At 37.9% G+C, this 18,078-nt stretch overlaps 1 protein-coding gene across 3 annotated transcripts in view; it reads right to left on the bottom strand.

The window, feature by feature from the left end:
* Window positions 1–1,185: 1,185 nt before the first annotated feature.
* The window catches only part of Stlk (Ste20-like kinase), a 34,666-nt gene continuing 17,773 nt past the window's right edge, over window positions 1,186–18,078 (bottom strand). For all 3 annotated transcript variants that reach the window (XM_068367072.1, XM_068367071.1, XM_068367070.1), the window contains 6 exons: window positions 12,050–12,268; window positions 7,793–8,025; window positions 5,750–5,921; window positions 5,369–5,555; window positions 4,664–4,912; window positions 1,186–1,760 (listed from right to left, as the gene is read on the bottom strand). In XM_068367072.1, the coding sequence (XP_068223173.1) occupies window positions 1,681–1,760; window positions 4,664–4,912; window positions 5,369–5,555; window positions 5,750–5,921; window positions 7,793–8,025; window positions 12,050–12,220 (1,092 nt within the window). In that variant the 5' untranslated portion in view covers window positions 12,221–12,268 and the 3' untranslated portion in view covers window positions 1,186–1,680. The remainder of the gene's footprint in view (window positions 1,761–4,663; window positions 4,913–5,368; window positions 5,556–5,749; window positions 5,922–7,792; window positions 8,026–12,049; window positions 12,269–18,078) is intronic.

Raw genomic sequence — 18,078 nt, 5'->3', positions numbered from 1 at the left:
CCGTCAATGTCTCTCACTCACAGCAAGGCACTGTGTAACTTCCAACTTTTTTCAAGACAGCTTGAACCTCGGGTTGAAGGCTGTTACACCAGGTAGTAACTTGAGGCCATATCTCGAGGAAACTGCAATAGCTCCCCCCATGGGCTCATTGGCTTGTCAGGTGGGTAGTTAGTGCTTCCCAGGCAATGATTGTCACTGCTTCATTTAAAGTTATAACAGAAAAATCAAGCTTCGCTGAAAGCATACACCTAAAGACTGTTTGTATAGTTTGGAAAAATACAATTCACTTGAAAAGTTTGATATATATGGACATGTTAAATGCATCAAGTGAATTTCCATTATTTCTTATGAGAATTTTTTTTAGGTTATGAGCTTTTTCCCAGAATGAATTAAACACTTCTGGCAAAGTTTCTGTGGGTGTTCAATAGCTTTAACCAATAAAATTATCGTTGCCTGAATACTTTTGGACTGGCGTTATTACCGTGTACTAGTTCTAGTTTTAAAGTCATTCTACTAACTGGTGCTGAAATATCAGCTCAGATTAGTTTGCTAGTTTACAGGATGTGACATATCAGTGCTCCAGGTGATTAGCAAACACCTGAATTCTTGGGTTCACAGATCCTACAGCAAGTTGACAGTCGTATGGCCAACTTAACATACAATCCTTTCCTTATGGTATTGTCCTAGTCTGAGCTTTCTACTTCAAATGCCTCTCCATAAAAGAAGGCATTTTAATCTACTTAGGTATGGTAATACAGTAGTTCATTTCTTGTATAAAAAAGGGATTTTGACGAAGGAAAAATCTATTTCTGGGCGAGGAACCTGTGTCGCCTAGTGAAATGCTTCTTAAGCACCATTTCAAAGGTATAAATACTGCTAAATATACCAGAGAAAAAAGTTGCATGGAATGCTAGGAATATATCCAGCTCGCTCACCCCTAAAGGGTGTCGGTATTAAAACTGGGGAGAGTGATACCACTACCAGAGCTCCCTTTCCAATTAGAGTTATCCCTCCTCAAAATACCTCGTTACTACGAGGTGTCGTTAAACTTAATTCTAAATTTTTGCACTTTTTCAAAACAGTAATTTTGTAAATAAAGTACTGTATACTAAAATAATGTAGGATGTATCTTCAGATAATCCACCAATTGATTGTAAAAACAGTATTTCCCATATATAATTGGAATAATTTGTTTTTTCAAGTCGGTTATTTATTGTATTTCTACATTCCGTTATTGCGTGTTTTTCGGTCATCACAATACTATTGTATAATAAGACCAAGAAAAAGATAAATTACAGTTACTGTGTTCTGTATTTCAAGTACAAACGTTGTTACATTTATAATGGCTGTAAATATATCCACGAAAAAATTATATAAAATAGACTAGTACATATACCTTTGGACCTCACTTCACTTCTACAAATTATCTTATTTCTTTAAATTTCTTTCAGTACATAATTTTGTCACTGGGAAATAAACATGATGGCTGTACATTTTAGTTTAGAGATTCTTTGTAGATGCATAAAATTAATTCAACAGATGAACATGTGATATATACATTTTGAAATTAAATAAAAAAAAATTTTAATATAAAAAGATCTAAGATAGACCAGTTCTATTCTTTTAAGCAGATTAGTTAATATAGTAGTGAGGCAATATTTTCCTTTTTATGCTCAAAATTCAGAAGTCCCAATCTATATCATCATCATTCAGGTCAATTTTTTCTAAGCTTTCTTGTAACAAGTCAGGCACAGCGTCTTCTGCAATGCAAAAAAACAAAATAGCTGGTTAAAATATGGTCTGTTACATTAATCATAAGCTTGGCAAGTTATTATAGATGAACATTTATGCAATAAATACTTAACCCTTTTACCCCCAGGCTATTTGGAAATTTCCAACCCTTAACCCCCAGGGGGTTATTTTTTTCCCAGCACATTTTGCAGTATATATTTTTTTAAATTGCTCTAATAGCTTTAATTTTTGTCATAGAGAGGTCAGGTTGGTCTCATTCTCTTGGAAAATGCCTGAATTTTCTCAAAAAATTATCAAAAATATGAAAAAAAAAAATTTTTATAGCATTTTTTTTGCAAGGATGTACCGGTACGTCCATGGGGGTAAAGGGATGGCTTTTGTGAAACGTACCAGTACGTCCTTTGGGGGTAAAAGGGTTAAATTAACTTTAATTATTACCTGTGACACTCATTGAAATAGTTAAGCCCTGTCCACATGATCGAGCATGCCTGACGGGCAAACAGTGATACCAGGCCACAATAGTTATTGAAAATGAGGGTTGATGACGTCAGAAGCAGGAAAACTAAAGGCAGGGATCTGGCAACACTGTGTGATGCCAGATCCCTGTCTGTGATTTTCCCGCTTCTGACGTCATTAACCCTCATTCTTACTAACTACAGTATTGTGATCTCGTATCACTGTTTGCCCGTCGGGCATGCTCGATCGTGTGGACAGGGCTTTAGATGATTAAATTTATACATTTTTCTACAACATATGGAAAATAACTAAATGATGCTTCTAAAGTTTTAAGTCAAATACAATACAGTAGCTGTATTCCAGCTTAGCTGTTATCCTTCTCCTATAGTAAAGAATTTTTAATTTTTGTCATAAATTAAAAAAATTAAAAATCTACATTAACCAGAAAATGCAACTCATTAACTTCTAATTTTCTTACTTGAAAATACGAACAAATTACAAAATCGATACCTTGATATTCTGCACCTGTTGAAACATTTTAGAAAAGCTATGCAAATAATCATTTGTTCCTACACATTATACAAACCTACATCCATTAATTAAGGCGATTACATATTTGCGAGCTGGAATTGTGAGTTGAAGTTGTATAATGTGCAGTTATGCAATTAGTGAGGATGCGAGGCTTCTCGCCCCGCCCCCTCTCCAGTCAGAGAAGATTCACCTTTTGCTTCGGTCAGTGTTAAATACAGATGTGAAAAACTGCCAAAACTGATCATTATTCCTCTTTTCGGTGTGACCGTTGATAATGGAAAGCACTGGGAATAGTATGACATTGCAATACATAGGGGTTGCCACCTGAGAACACTGTCAGTGCCAGGTGTGCTTTAAAGACCAAAAATTTTCTTTATTGGGCACCCAAGTATAGGCACAACAGTCAGTCCATATCGGGTCACTCCCTCACGAAGCAGAGAATCTACCATAAGTGGGGTGGTGTGCTCTTGAGTTCATCCTCTTCCTGATCAGAACACTTTGAAGGTGAAGAAGTTGCTCATAGTCATGTCTTCACAAAGGTACCCAGCACATGGGGCTTTGGAAGGTTTTATCTTTAAGGAACAAATTCCCTTTCACCAAATTATTATTAATTGCTAAGCTACAACCCTAGTTGGAAAAGCAGAATGCTATAAGCCTGAGGGTTCCAACAGGGAAAATAGCTCAGTGAGGGAAGAGAATAAGTAATCTACAAAAAAGAAATTAACAATTAAAAAGTATTTTAAGAACAGTAACAACATTGAAATACATCTTTCATATATATAAACTATAAAAACTAAAAGAAAAAACAAGAAGAAGAGAAATAATATAGAATAGTGTGCCCGAGTGTACTGTCAAGCAAAAGAACTCTACCTCAAGACAGTGAAAGACCATGGTACAGAGGCTATGGCAATGTCCATGACCACATAACAATGGTTTGATTTTGGAGTCTCCTTCTCCTAAAAGAGCTGCTTACTATAGCTAAAGAGTCTCTTCTACTCTTACCAAGAGGAAAGTAGCCACTGAATAGTTATATTGCAGTAGTTAACCCCTTGAGCAAGGAAGAATTGTTTCGTAATTTTAGTGCTGTCAGGTGTAATAGGACAGAGGAGAATAGGTAAAGAATAGGTCAGACTATTCGGTGTACGTGTAGGCAAAATAAAGTTTATCCATAACTAGAGAGAAGGATCCAATTTAGTACTGTCAGGCCAGTCAAAAGAGCCAATAACTCTACCGGTAGTATCTCACCAGGTGGCTGGTGACCTGGCCAACCTACTACCGTTCGGTGTGCATCTGCTTAGAATCAAAAGCTCTTGCAAAAAGCAAGCTCAAAAAAACCCACACTCATCACAAACAAAGATAGAAAAGATCAAACAGTTGAGATTTCAGCACAACAGTACTTCCATATTGGTTGCAGCAAAAGACCAAAAAATTTACTATATTCTGTGACATGCAGGAGTGCAGGGCTTCATCCTCGCGCCAACTGCCATTACCAGTGACGGTTCTAGCATCACCGAAAATATTTCTCTTTTAATGGACGAAAGGTATCTATATACGTAGGATCAAACAGTTATGATTAGAATCAAATTTCATTTACTCCATAATATCAGATAGAATATTATAATGTATATGTTACATCAGTGTGTTACAAAATGGAAAGCCGTGAAAATAAATACACTGCTTTGAACCATCAAAGCTAGTAATCAGAATGACAACTTATAGATGAGACGACTGCTCCATAAACCCAACAATCCCTTTCCCACCTCACCTGTGACAAAACGAGAGGAAAAGTAACAAGTACCTCTTTACAATTGATATGAACGGTTAACTGCTTGTAAGAAATTTTTTATAAGAAATGTTTGCATCACATTCGGAAAATATAATATCCTACACTAAAACACAAGTCCTGTAGCTCGCTTAAACTTACCTATTTCTGTCTGCTGAGTAATGGGTACAACTGGATGGAGAAATTGTGGGAGCGAGCCATGAAATCTTCGAATTTGTCTAATGAACTGGTGATGGAGTAGATCTTCTGCCGAGGGACGGTGCTCTGGATGTCGGGCTAATGTTTTCGAAACTATATCGTGAGCAGAAGGTGTAAACAAACGTTGAGCAGCAGCCAAATTTGTAAGGTTATCGCCAACACTTCCACCAACACCTGAATCTGTTGCCATACCTTGGGAACAAAAAAATACAAAGATTACGATTTTATTAATTCATTATTATATAATTTCCTCAAAATCCCTTGATTCTGTAATTATTTTCACCCATTTTCTTCGCACAGAAATTGATAATTCAGTGTTTGTTATCCAAAAGCATTTTAGTTAACTTGTTTTCCAAACAGCCATGTGTTTTTACACTATCGTTATTATTATAAAGTTTTAGCCGAAACACCTAAAGTTTTAACAGAAAGTAAAACAAAAGATATATATAAATATATACAGTACATTTATCAATTTGAAATCGTACTTTTTCTTGCATCTATTTTCTTCACAAGAAAATGTGTGGAGAATAAAATATGGACCTCAACAATCGAGATTTTTTTTAGGTTTTACTATACACTATGATATTTAAAAAAAAAAAAAACTAGATATCTAATGGTACTAACAAACCCCTTTTGAATAATTCATACCTTGACCATTTTCTCCTGTTTGTGGACATGTAGAAGCATCATATAGGTACGGAACACGGTCTTCTAACTTTTCCAAGAGCATTAATGTTGGTGGTATGCCTCTGTAGGGAACTTCTCCATTACCTAATTCGCATACTACAATACCTAAACTATATATATCACTCTTCTCTGTGTATCCATAAAGATCCTGCAAATGAATTTTAATGTGAACTATAACAATGATGGAAAATATAAAATAGTATTGACATATATAGTATTGTCTACCCCAGATAGAAAATATATTAGACTGTAGAAGAAAAAAGCTGAAGTAAAAGTAACAGAATATTTCAGATGTCATTCCAAGTAATACTGTATGCTTTTTTACTTCACATTCAGACCAACCTGCTCTAGTAATTCAGGACTAGCCCAGTTGAGATTGTAGCATGCTTGAGGGGGATAAGCATGAATATTTTTTTTCCATTTATTATTATCTCCACTGCTTATACTGTGCCGCAATCCACTTAAAACTACACGCCCATTACTTTCTATCAGTATGTGACTTCCTCGTATTGCCCTGAAATACAAATGGATATACTGTATTTCTTATTAAGATGAAAATACAAAACCTGTATTGACTGAAAGATCGTTATTACAGTTCATGCACATGCAAAGGCATAGTTACAAAATTATCTTTTAGGCCGGGAGCTCACTAGCGACTCTGTGGTGCCACAAAGCCACAGCATCGTGTGGCGGGGATGTGGTCTCCCATAGGTTTCCATTGTTTTCAAGTTTTGGCGTGCAAACTAGCGACTGTGGCAAACGACTGTGGCTCTCTGTCGCTCATCCCCGCCACAGGCATGGCGTGGCTTTGTAGCGCCATAGAGTCGCTAGTGTGCTCCCGACCTTAAAAGCCAACAATATCTTTAACACAACATTCTTGAGCTTAAAATCCCTTTGAATTCTATAAAGAAAGAGTTTGCATTGTCTAAACTTTCACTTCAATAACCTGACCTAACTCATAGGGTTTGGTCTGATGGGCAACGGTAATAGGGAAGGAGAAGAATGTGCACTAAAACCTAATGCTTCACTACATGCTCACCTTCCATGATGAGCTAATTTATCTTGTCTACTCTCAACTATATGTAAATAACCTCCAATTTGTTCACCTTACAAGCTGATACACTCGGAGCAATCCTCTTCCATGGAGCAATCTTGACACCTAGTTGCGCTTGATTTATATTTCTTCTACTTTACCACCATTCTAGCTTCCTTTCTTTCATCTTGTCCAACCTCTTCTAACTTTTACCTGTATAACTCTAGGGTTTTACCTAAGATGCCCTTTCGCACTGGGTGGTTTCACAGGCCCCAGTGCTGGGCTATATAGCCCAAATCCATCCTTCCATCCATCCTCCATGGTTTAAGACAAATTAAGAGAACCTGTCTTAGCTGTTACTGTAATAGCATATTACGGTTACATTTCCAACAAAAATTTGTCTTATCATGTTTTGGAAGACGTTATCTTATCAATTCCTAAATAAAAGAAAGCCATAACAAACAACTAAAATTCAAAAAGAGAATCGTACAGAAGATGAAGGCACGTGTCTCGTTAAAGCATTGGGCTGGCAACTGTCACCAAACAGAGCTGAAAAATAATTTACACTTGCACTCGTTGATCATTACCAGGTAAACTATAAGAAGTAACTATTTTGCCAAACTGAAGGCAGAGGACTAGGAGATAAATTAATCAAGATATATCTACAGCAACACTCCTTGGGTACCCAGACTGGCAGATCATCTTAGGAAAGTGTGATTACTGCATGGGAGGCCATTCACAATACTTCCAACAGTAAGGGATGGTGAATGCTGTTCTATAATATCCAGATTTAGAAATCAGTGACTGAAAAATAAATACTATGGTGTTAATTTACTTTAATTGCCTATATCAGGGAGGAACATTAAAAAGGCTGAAATGAACAGTAAATAAATATTGAAGAATTACTTAAATGATGCTGAAATTGGTGATCCTATAGAGAAAAAAAGCTGAAGAGATGCTGCAATAACTATTTACAGCAATGCACTTATGAAATATGAGGTATACTGAAACACAACCGTAGGTTCAAGTGGCAATTGAGCTGTTAGATTACAATGCTTCTACTTGTCTGACCAAAGACTGAGTGGGGACATTTGAGACTGCAAATAAGGATATATATTTGACTGGTTAAATTGTGATGACAGAAGTTTACTACAGAATGGGCTCTGCTATGATTAAAAGTAATCAATTCTGTATAGGAAATTGCATATTTTCTACATTTTTTTAACTAACAGTTATTTTAATTTCTTCACAAAACAGCACTTAAGATTTTAAAATTGCTTCCAATTCATAAAATGAATGGCATTGCTGAATGAAAACATGCTCATCTTTTTTCTTATTAATCTATAGCCTACCTGTGAATTATACTTCTTGAATGGAGGTACTGTAGACCATGTAAAACTTCTTTAACAATAAGAGCTAGAGCAGGTTCTGGTAATCCCTCACAAAAATGTGAAGCAACAAGACGTGACGCTGAAGTAAATCCTAAGAGGGGCATTACAATCCATAGCTGTTGCGAGGTGGTGAAGGACGTCAAGTAATTGATTATATTTCTGTGCTGCAGCTGTTTTACAGTTCTGATTTCGTGCTGAAAATAAAACGCAAATTAATACAGTATGAGATTCATTGTGATCTAAGCTCTAGAGATAAGTAAAAACTTTGATAAAGAAATTACGTAACGTGGATTTAATGACACCATCATTTACACTTAAAAAAAGTTTATTTTACTATCAAATAAATACTCGATAATAAAGGCAGTGCTTTAGAGGCAAATAAGATATTCATCTAAGGCAGTGCTTTAGAGGCAAATAAGATATTCATCTAAGGCAGTGCTTTAGAGGCAAATAAGATATTCATCTAAGGCAGTGCTTTAGAGGCAAATAAGATATTCATCTATTACATTAAAAATAAAAATTCTAAGACTAATTTGTATTTTTCTAACATACATAAACTGGAGTCCTTAAAAAGAGTGAGTGTCTTCAACGGAGCTAGAACAACCGTGAATTTATTAACGAGGAAAACAACAATTTTCAGTGTTGACCTTTGGCTCATGACTCAAAGATATGATTAAGGTGGAAAATATAACTTTGAAGGACTCACGTTTGTATAGCAAAGAAAAATACAAATTACAATACTTTTGAAATTTATTTGTTCTTACTTCCATAATAACCTTTTGTTCTTTAAAATCGTAAATTTTAGAAATAATTTGTAATTTTCCTAACTATACAAACCTGAGTCTTTTAAAATCAAAATTTAAGGAGGTAGTTATAACTACAGGCAGGTGGTGGGTAAGCCCTCCCACACATCAGACAACAAGAAAGGTCTGGGACTTGCAGGGTGGTTGGTGTGGAAAATGTAACTTAAAAGAATCAGATTTGAAGTTAGGAAGAATACAAATTACTTTTAAAATTTACGATTTGTTACTACACGAATATAAATTATCCTCATTTAACAGCCAACTGATCCTGGGAGGGTGGAAGTCCTTATGAATCAAATTGTAGCTGGTTTAATTTTCCCTTGGAATTATAAAGGCACTTGGTCTTTACAGAAGTAAATGTGATAACTCCTGCCAACCTCCTAATATTCTATGCATGGAGCTGTCTCAGGCATTAAGTTGGGCCAGTTCCAAGAATAAGTGGTTCTGTACTCGGTTACAGGAGAATTTATATCCTTATATGGGACATTGTCCAAATTATTTGTAGCTATATGAGAAACAAATTTCTTCTGAAAAGAAATTTTTCTCGGTTATGAAGCTTACCTGTATCTGCCGTCTGGTCCAGCTCATAATGGCCACGATTGTAGCACCCCCAAAAAAAGGGGAAGGAAGAAGTGTAGAAGGCCAGTCATTCTACTTTTCATTCCAAGCTTATGTAGAAATTGCTATCTTAGAAAAGATGTTCTTGTCATACAAAGGAGCTAGAATGGCTACACAATCTGCTGAGCAGCAACAACGAGACTATGGGTAAAGGTATCCAAGGAGATGTAGGTGTACTCCAATAGGTAATGGGAAGTAAAGAGTGTCTCGCATTTCTAAACTTGGGCCTCTAATACCTGAGCCACTGAAAGGTTCTTCCTAAAAGTTAAGGTGGAGCCGATAACTCTTACTTCGTAAAACCTTCAAGCCACTTATTGGATGAAGGATAGGCACATCCGATTGTTCCACGAAACCAGAATGATACAACATTCTTGCACATTTTTCTCTTGATGCTGTCAGTGCTAATAAATAGTCTTTGCTGCTCAGGCCTGAAGTGGCGAGTCCTCTTAAGATAGCGCTGTAGATCCATCACAGGACCGAGAAGAAAGTCATCCTAATTCCCTTTGGACCCTTCCTGAAGAGATGAGATAGGACTTGAACCTAGTATCATGGACTGCTGGGTTCTGGGTCTTGGCCACAAACTCAGGAACAGAAGTAAAGGAGTCCTTCCAGACTCCAGAATTACCTGTGACATCCAAGATGGCACATGGCTCGTCAACTTGCTTCACTAAACCTAAGGCTACTAGAGTGTCGCATCTGTCTAAAACCCATCTCAGAAATTCATGTGGGACATGTAAAAGACTTGAGAACATGGGTCACACCCTACTCTGGGGCTTGAGGTACCAAGGTATGAGAGACTGCCCAAAGCTCTTCATAAGCATAGACAAGGAGAAGAAAAAAGCTAAGGCCTTCAGTCTGAAGACCTGGCTCAAGGCTGAATGATGGCCTATCACCACTGAGCCTGAAAAGTTTCTTTAGGTGAAGGAAGACAAGAAAATCAGCAATTAACTGCAGAGCCTCCAACTTAGAGAAGTATCCCTTCTATGACAATAATTACAGAAGATGGCCCACCTTCCCCCCGCCATTCCTAAGGGAAAAAGGTAACCACACTACTATTCTACAGCTTATTATAGGAAATTGAAGGAGTAAGAGTAGGCCACTTGACCAGATAAAATATTTATCCTTAAGAGGGCTAACACATTCCCCTAAGTACCCCTTGGATAATCTAAACCCTCCATTGGAGGATAAAGAAAGGGGCCTTAAACGGCTGTGAGAGATAATCCTTCTCCCTAAAACCCACTGACAAGCAAAGGGTAGAAAAAAGTAAACCTGCATGCCCAAAGCAAAACTTCCAAATCGAGTACCCCTTCCAGTCTGCCAGTTACCCATCCCTAAGGATTTGATATAGGGGGTGGTTGGAAGTACCAGTCACAGAGTAGAAAGTACCATCTACTAGCATACAGTAGTCACAATCTCTACCATTTGGACGGGGAAAGCCGTTCTGCCCACCATTGAATTCCACCGTCCTGGTGCCTCCGGAAACGGGTAAACCATCACCCTGCTGCTTTGTGCTTGCAAAGGCATCCAGTTTTTAGGCAAGAAAGACCTCACAAAACCCTTGCAGTTCCATGATACCTTCAAACCCTTTAGGAAAAACCTCTAAGAAAGGGCTTTCAATCTTAGGGGAGGGTGGAACTGCTTTCCAGCAACAGATCCTTCAGCAATTCCACACCTATCTGGATTTACCAACAATCATATCTTCTGGCTCGGTACTTATCTCAACAACAGTTACTTCAAAGGGGCGGGGACTTGAAAATTACACCCCAGCATCTAAGACCAATTCCGCTAGACTGTTGAAAATAAATGTTTATGTCATTAGTGTGGTAACACCTCTTTGGTGGTGAGCTGAGGAGGAAACATATGGGATGATTACTTGATATGCCAGCGATGACAAGAGTAAAGGTACTTAAGTCTTCAAATTCATCAAAGCGAACGTCCACACCTTTACAACAAAAAATTTGAGCAAGGCCAGTAGGCTCATCCCATGTCATATTGCCAGGGGTTAGCCCAAGAGTACCCATCTTATAAATACATAAAGGAACCCACTCCTACACCCTCCTCCCCACTCACTGAACCTGGAGGATATAAGCCAGAAAAGTGAACCTTCCTGGGATTTCCCCTTGGCCTGATTGCTCAAGGACCCAAGCACTACAACATCCTCAGGTTGGAACATGGAAGGAACAGGAGCACGAGAACTCCCGGAACTGGTGGGGCATGGAAATAACAAACATGGAGGGAAAGGAAGGGTATTCCTCCCTCCTGTTACAAAGTAATTCATTTTCAGATGTTTACCCTTAAGAGTTTGAAGGTTCCATAGAGCTGCAAGCATTTCCTGAGGTCATTCTCGCCCAATTCCCAAGACAATTGAGACAGCAGAATTTAAAGATTGACAGACATTTTCTTTGATGCCTGTTATGTCCTCACAGAGTCAGCCAGCTAGCGTCCCTTGTGAAGGTCAAAATTATCACCAGAATAGTTGTGACCTGAGGAAAGCCTTTGGGAACTACACAGCAGCCTAACATCAAAAGATCTTACTAAAAGTGTAACTAAATGTCCTTATGCCATTAAAGGTGCTTTTGAACTAACAGTTGGAGTGGATTTTCTTTTTCAAGGCTGTGTCTGGAAGTAGAGCTAATAATATTTCAGGCTATCATAGCTATGGGTTTGAAGCAAAACAAATAAAAAGATTCAATATTGCTAATGGAATTAACTTACTTATTAATATGAGAAAATATTACAAATTCATCAAATAATGTACAGTATATTCAACAGAAAATAACATTTAAAAATTCCTCACCTGAATTAATTCAAACTCATTTCCACATTTATCTAAGTCATAGATCTTAATAGCCACATGACTATTGGTTGGATTATGCCTCGCAACCCATACCGCTCCCATGCCTCCGCACACTGATCCAACGTGACTCCAGACATCGTATGTTTCCGCAGATGCCTCAAAGGACACCATGCTGGGTGAACGTAGTTCCAAAGCAAAGCTCTCAGATTTGATACGACTCTACAGAACAGAGAGTTATTTATGAATATAAATAGGTAGACATTAATTCAATGAAGATTCATTTACTCCATTCGGAAATAAGCAATGCCTCTATAATACTGGAATGTTATTTCGAAGCAAACATGAGCACATATCTTAAAACAGATGTAAAGCTAAAGATTCAGACAATAAAGCATGTACATTCTAAATTTTCATAAAAATAATGGAAGATTTTGTTATAAAAAATTTGGCAATGCAATATTTGTGACAAAGCAGACTTCATATGCAATATGGTATATCACAATTCTCCCCCTTTAAAAATATCCAAAGTGTCATGTGAGTATCATATTCTCCTTAAGAAGCCATTTCATTCCAAAGCCAAACAAGGCAGTTAACTACTATAAAGCAGTGCAGCATCAAATACACTTCTATTATATGTACTAGGAAAAATGAAAAACTAAACATGCAAAAAAAAATAAGATACAGTATAACCATAATATTAACATAAATTATACAAATCAATTTTTCATTATGAACTTAATATCTTTACTGATGAAAGATTGGTTAACTGATTATGGATAAACTTACATACAAAAAGCAAGAATAAATTGTAATAAAAGGAGACGAAAAGTAAGGACCAATGACAACAAAAAGAAAAAATTACAAAATAGAAATATGAAATTTCCATTGATAGAACACTCACAACATTCAGATATTCGAAACACAATATCCGCACATCTAAATTCATGACTTCTAAATTATGAAACATCCAATAATGAATAAGTATAAGAAATTAAGATGCTTCTAAATAAAAACCCCTCTCCTTGACTCAGAAGAGATTACAGTAATTTGTTTTCCACATTAACCCTTTTACCCCCAAAGGACGTACTGTTACGTTTCACAAAACTCATCCCTTTACCCCCATGGACGTACCGGTACGTCCTTGCATAAAACTGCTATTTACATTTTTTTTTTTTTTTACATATTTTTGATAATTTTTTGAGAAACTTCAGGCATTTTCCAAGAGAATGAGACCAACCTGACATCTCTATGATGAAAATTAAGGCTGTTAGAGCAATTTAAAAATAATTATACTGCAAAATGTGCTTGAAAAAAAATAACCCATGGGGGTTAAGGGTTGGAAAGTTCCAAATAGCCTTGGGGTAAAAGGGTTAAATTAGAAATATCTAACGTTCCCCAATATATGAATAAAAATGAAGCCTCGCTGTCAGTGAAAATAAGTACAGTAGTTATGACAAAATGGACGAGACAGACCCCCAGTCTAAAAGCTATACAGTATATAAATAGTGTGACTATGTTCCAGGTGACACAGGTCAGCCTCTCATTTATGCAGTACAGAAACAGTATTCCGTGGTGAAGTCAGCAAGTTAATTTTATAGAGTTTTCTGGTGATTACCAATGTTGTTCTCTCATGAATTACCAAAATAAATCAATTGGATTTTGAAATCGGATCACAACTGGGAAAAGGTTGTTCATAGTGGGCTGGTCAATATCATATATATTACCAACTTGTCTCCACTTTCCTTTACTCAACAAACCAAACTCATGAATCTCCTCTAATTAATAAAATCTCTAAACATGACCAGAAAAAATTACATAATGACTGGAAGGAAGTTTTATGAACAATTTCAATCTATGAGATTATATTAACATATTCTATAACAATCAATTATTTCAATACTTACTTAAAAAATCATGTGATATTTGCTCCAACAAAAATTTTAAACTTACATTTTCCCCTTCCTGTAACTGATGTGATAGTGTTAGTCTGATCAAACAAGGTAAAAGCCTGGAATCTTTAGCATAATCCTGTGAGCCAGCGAAGACTGGACCAAAACGGATTTCATACATTCATATAAAGCTTTGGTATTAATAATAAAATAGCTTATTGAATTAAAATATAGAATGGAGAGGTCATCAGTGTGCCAAATGGGGTACCTCCCCAATACTTTTTGGTATGAATTTGCTAGTAGATCCCTGTCGGAGTAGAGTGATCTCAATAGATAGTCTCATCGGCTTTGGTCAATAGTCTAGGGCATGCATTGGAAAGAAAATCCTGGAAAGAAACTCCTTTGCCAACTCAGTCCCAGGTGTGGTCTTTCAAACCTTAGAGGAGTAGGTAAAGAAGGGTTCGGAGTTTCAGTAGATTATGTGAATATTTGGAGTGTAAGGATCATGATGTCAGATTGCTCAACAGAGTTGCCACAATCATATGCTAATTGAGTTTTGAAGAAGAGAATGCATGTGTTCTCTTTTGAGTAGTTCTAAATTTAATGAGAAACAGGTTCTGATATCTTTCTCATTGTTGGAGCCCATCCTCGAGACATAAATGTTTGCTTAGGTGACAGAGCATGTGCCAGCAAGGAATCTGTTCTCCATGATGACTCTTGTTCCGATCACGAAGCCTTTCACCTTTTCTTAGTACCACCTTCTGCTCAACAAACTGCTCATTGTCAACCCAGGGGAATGTGTGGTCTACAGAAAACCCTGTTGCCGAGGAGAGGGCCATTCATCCAGACTTGATCTGACTAACAAAGTAGCATCTGTCAAGTTCAACAAGTGACAGTATCAGCCCTATCGTCCAGTATGGGGCAGGTTCTCATATTATCTGGGCAACTGCGAGAGCATTACAACAGATTTTCACATAGGAAAAATCTATTTTTGGGTGAGATAGCCATGTCGTCCTGATGGAAGGTCCTTCCGGCAGCTTCCTACTGTATAATATTTCTGCGAGTGATATTACGAGAGAATTACCGTCAGGTATCACAGGGTTCTAACCCCCGGAATGACTATCCAAAGATATCGTGTATAATCAGGGCCGTATCCGTAGATAACCATAGATATCTGCACCCCTAATAGACTTAACCCAGTCTAGGAAACTAGGGAGAAGGTAGGTAGTATTCTATTTCCATACCCCCTTATCGGATAAGCCAGTCCTGCCGCAGTCTTACCAGGACAATGCAGAAAAAGCCTAAAATTTTTTGTTGGAGGTCTGAAATTTGGTTGATAAGGGTGCAGCCCAGGATTCTGCTAGTGCCTGTTGTTTCTGGTACCTAAATCCTAGGCTTGTTAGCATTCGATATTCAATGTTTCCAGGCTCAAAGAGTGCCTAGTGGTTACAAGGTTCTTCATGGAAACTCCATTGTCAGTCTTAGATGCAATTTAGAAGGGCAATTGGATGTTCTCAATAGATGTCGTATGCATACCTGCACGTATCCCTGCATCCCATTTCAAGGAAGTTTCTAAGGTTCATGTGTGGGCAATGGATTTATGGATTTGGGCTACATAGCCTGGCGTTGGGGCCTGTAAGAGTAATCAACACCCAAGTGCATCTAGGGTAAAACCCTAGAGTTACACCATAACGTAAAAGTCAGAAGAGGTTGGACGGTAAGATCGGAGGTTAAGTTATAGGATATAAAGAAAATGCAGCTAGGGCCCCCCAAAAAAATGCTACAAATAACCTTTAGTAATACCTACAGTGCATTCCCTGAGGTGTACTGATAGCAATATCCCCATACAGGGTCATGTGTGGGGGGCAGGTGTTTTATTCCAGATGCCTTATCTTTGGTTTGAGCATATCCCAACAGTTCTTTATAAGTTTCATGGCATCACTGGCTATATGGCTGCGCCTGTTACTCATAAAGGTCCTCTTGTATCTGGACGACTCACTAATTTGGGGCTCATCAAAGGAAAACATTGAGAAGTTTTGGCATTTGCTTCTAAGCCTGTTGAGGATTTTGGAAGCACTGATCAACCTCGAGAAGTTTCTTCTTCAATTCTTTATTTGGGGATGACGATAGCCTCAAATTCTTTTCGAGCTTTCCTGTCGAACAAAATGATCCAGTCCTTCCAGTATGGTCAAGGAGCTCAAAAGGAGTAAGGAGTTCTCATCCCACAAGTGGATGAGAACGTTAGGGATGATGGCGTCCATTCCAAACAAAAAGCTGAGGATATGGCCTCTTCGTTTTCATCTAAAGGAACACTACTACAGGAAGCCGAGTTATATATCAGTCTCAATCCCACCTTTCACCAACTAGTTTGCTGTGATAAATTTATGATGTCATCAGAGACTGATTGAAGAGTTAAGCCTGAAGAAGAGAGAATACCAGACATGACCATAGTGGTTCATCGTCTCAGGAATACGAACGGAAGAGAGAGCGAGCTCCATTTCAACTGTGTGGAACTGATGGCGGTGATTAGAGCAATGATAAGTTCAGAGGACTTGATCAGAGAGGTCCTAGGCCTTAACTTAGGTAAAATAATAGCAGTAGCTTAAATAGGGAAAAAAGGCGGTACCACATCAAAAATCTTACAACCATTAGCTCAAAAGCTGCTGTATTGGATGGAAGAGAGGGACACAACCTAGCTACCTCACTCTGCTCTGGGCAAGCAGAATGTGTTAGCAGATCTACAGAGTCAGAAAAACCAACTCATAACCACAAAGTGATTGCTTTATCCTGTGGTTCCTTAGGAATTATAGAAAGGGGGGGACCAATGCTGGACATGTGTGCAACCTCTCTCAACAGTAAAATTAAAGTTCTCCTGTCACCAGTGCAAGAAATCAAGGTATTGGCAATAGATAGCATGCTACAGGAATGGTTGAAATTAGACTTGTACGTGTTTCCACCTTTTGCCGTAATTCTTCAATCAATCAAAAAATTATGGTTTCAAGCCAGGATGGGGACAGATAGGAATGAAAGGCATGTTGCTAGACCCTTTAGCAAAACCTATAGCACACGAGGTGATGTGTACTAATAGCACGAAGCCCCTATGGAGAGACAGGGTGCTACTTGGACATCTAAAGATTCTAGAAGAGTGGAAAGTCATGACCTGAATCAACAAGTTAGAATTGGTAGAGAAGATATGCTTGAGAACACAAGAAACGAGGACTGTTGACAGAATCTGTATCACATACAGTTTAAAGGTTCTAAAAGTTTAAAGGTCACTCATGAATGGCAGAGGCAAGGAAGAGTGACATTGCCCTAGCAATCAGGACAACGTCCTAGAGACTGACCATATATTATATGATCCTCTCCACCCAAGCTAGGACCAGGTAGGGCCAAGCAGTGGCTGCTAATGACTCAGCAGATAGACCTATAGGCTCCCCCAAACCCCCCAACCTTAGCTCACAAGGATGGTAAGGTTACAAACATTAATGGCACTAACGAGTCTGAGCGGGACGCAAACACCAGCCAGAGACATTACCAATCAGGCCATCTAAGTTAACTTAGATGGGATTTAATTTATGAATTTAGGCTATACAATCCAGCAGTCAGGCTTGCAAGGCCATTCAGCAACCTAGTGCACCTAGGAGAAAACCCTGTAGTTACACTACGAAGTAAATGTTAAAAGTTGGAGAGAAGAATAAAGAAAACAGGAAAGGTGGTAAAGTAGAAGGATATAATGTTAGTACAGTCATGGGTTGAAGGAATGCTGAAAGACCCTTACGTAACGTTTACAGTACACCACATGAATTGCACTGATGGCACTTCCGCAAACAGGTGTTAAATCACAAATTTTTAAGTAATTTGTATTTTTCCTAACATACTTACCTAGAACTACTTTCTTAGGAGTTACTGGTAACTCTTTCCCAACCGACCAGAATTTTGTGTAGTTTACCCTACAGTATTCCCATTTTCTATGGGTGACCTCAGGCGGAGTGATACGCGCCCTGAGGCAACCCGGGGTCGGAGAGTGTGCTAATTTTAGCTTCTAGAGTAATAACAATTACTTCTTATTTTTTTATGCTCTTGAAAGATAAAATCCTCATCTGTTCCTCTCCTAAATGGAAGACTGTACAATTTAAAGTA

This window comes from Palaemon carinicauda, chromosome 45 (assembly GCF_036898095.1).
Source record: "Palaemon carinicauda isolate YSFRI2023 chromosome 45, ASM3689809v2, whole genome shotgun sequence".
NCBI lineage: Eukaryota > Metazoa > Arthropoda > Malacostraca > Decapoda > Palaemonidae > Palaemon > Palaemon carinicauda.
Note: the sequence above shows the minus strand (reverse complement) of the source record. Positions and strands in the feature narration are given on the sequence as shown.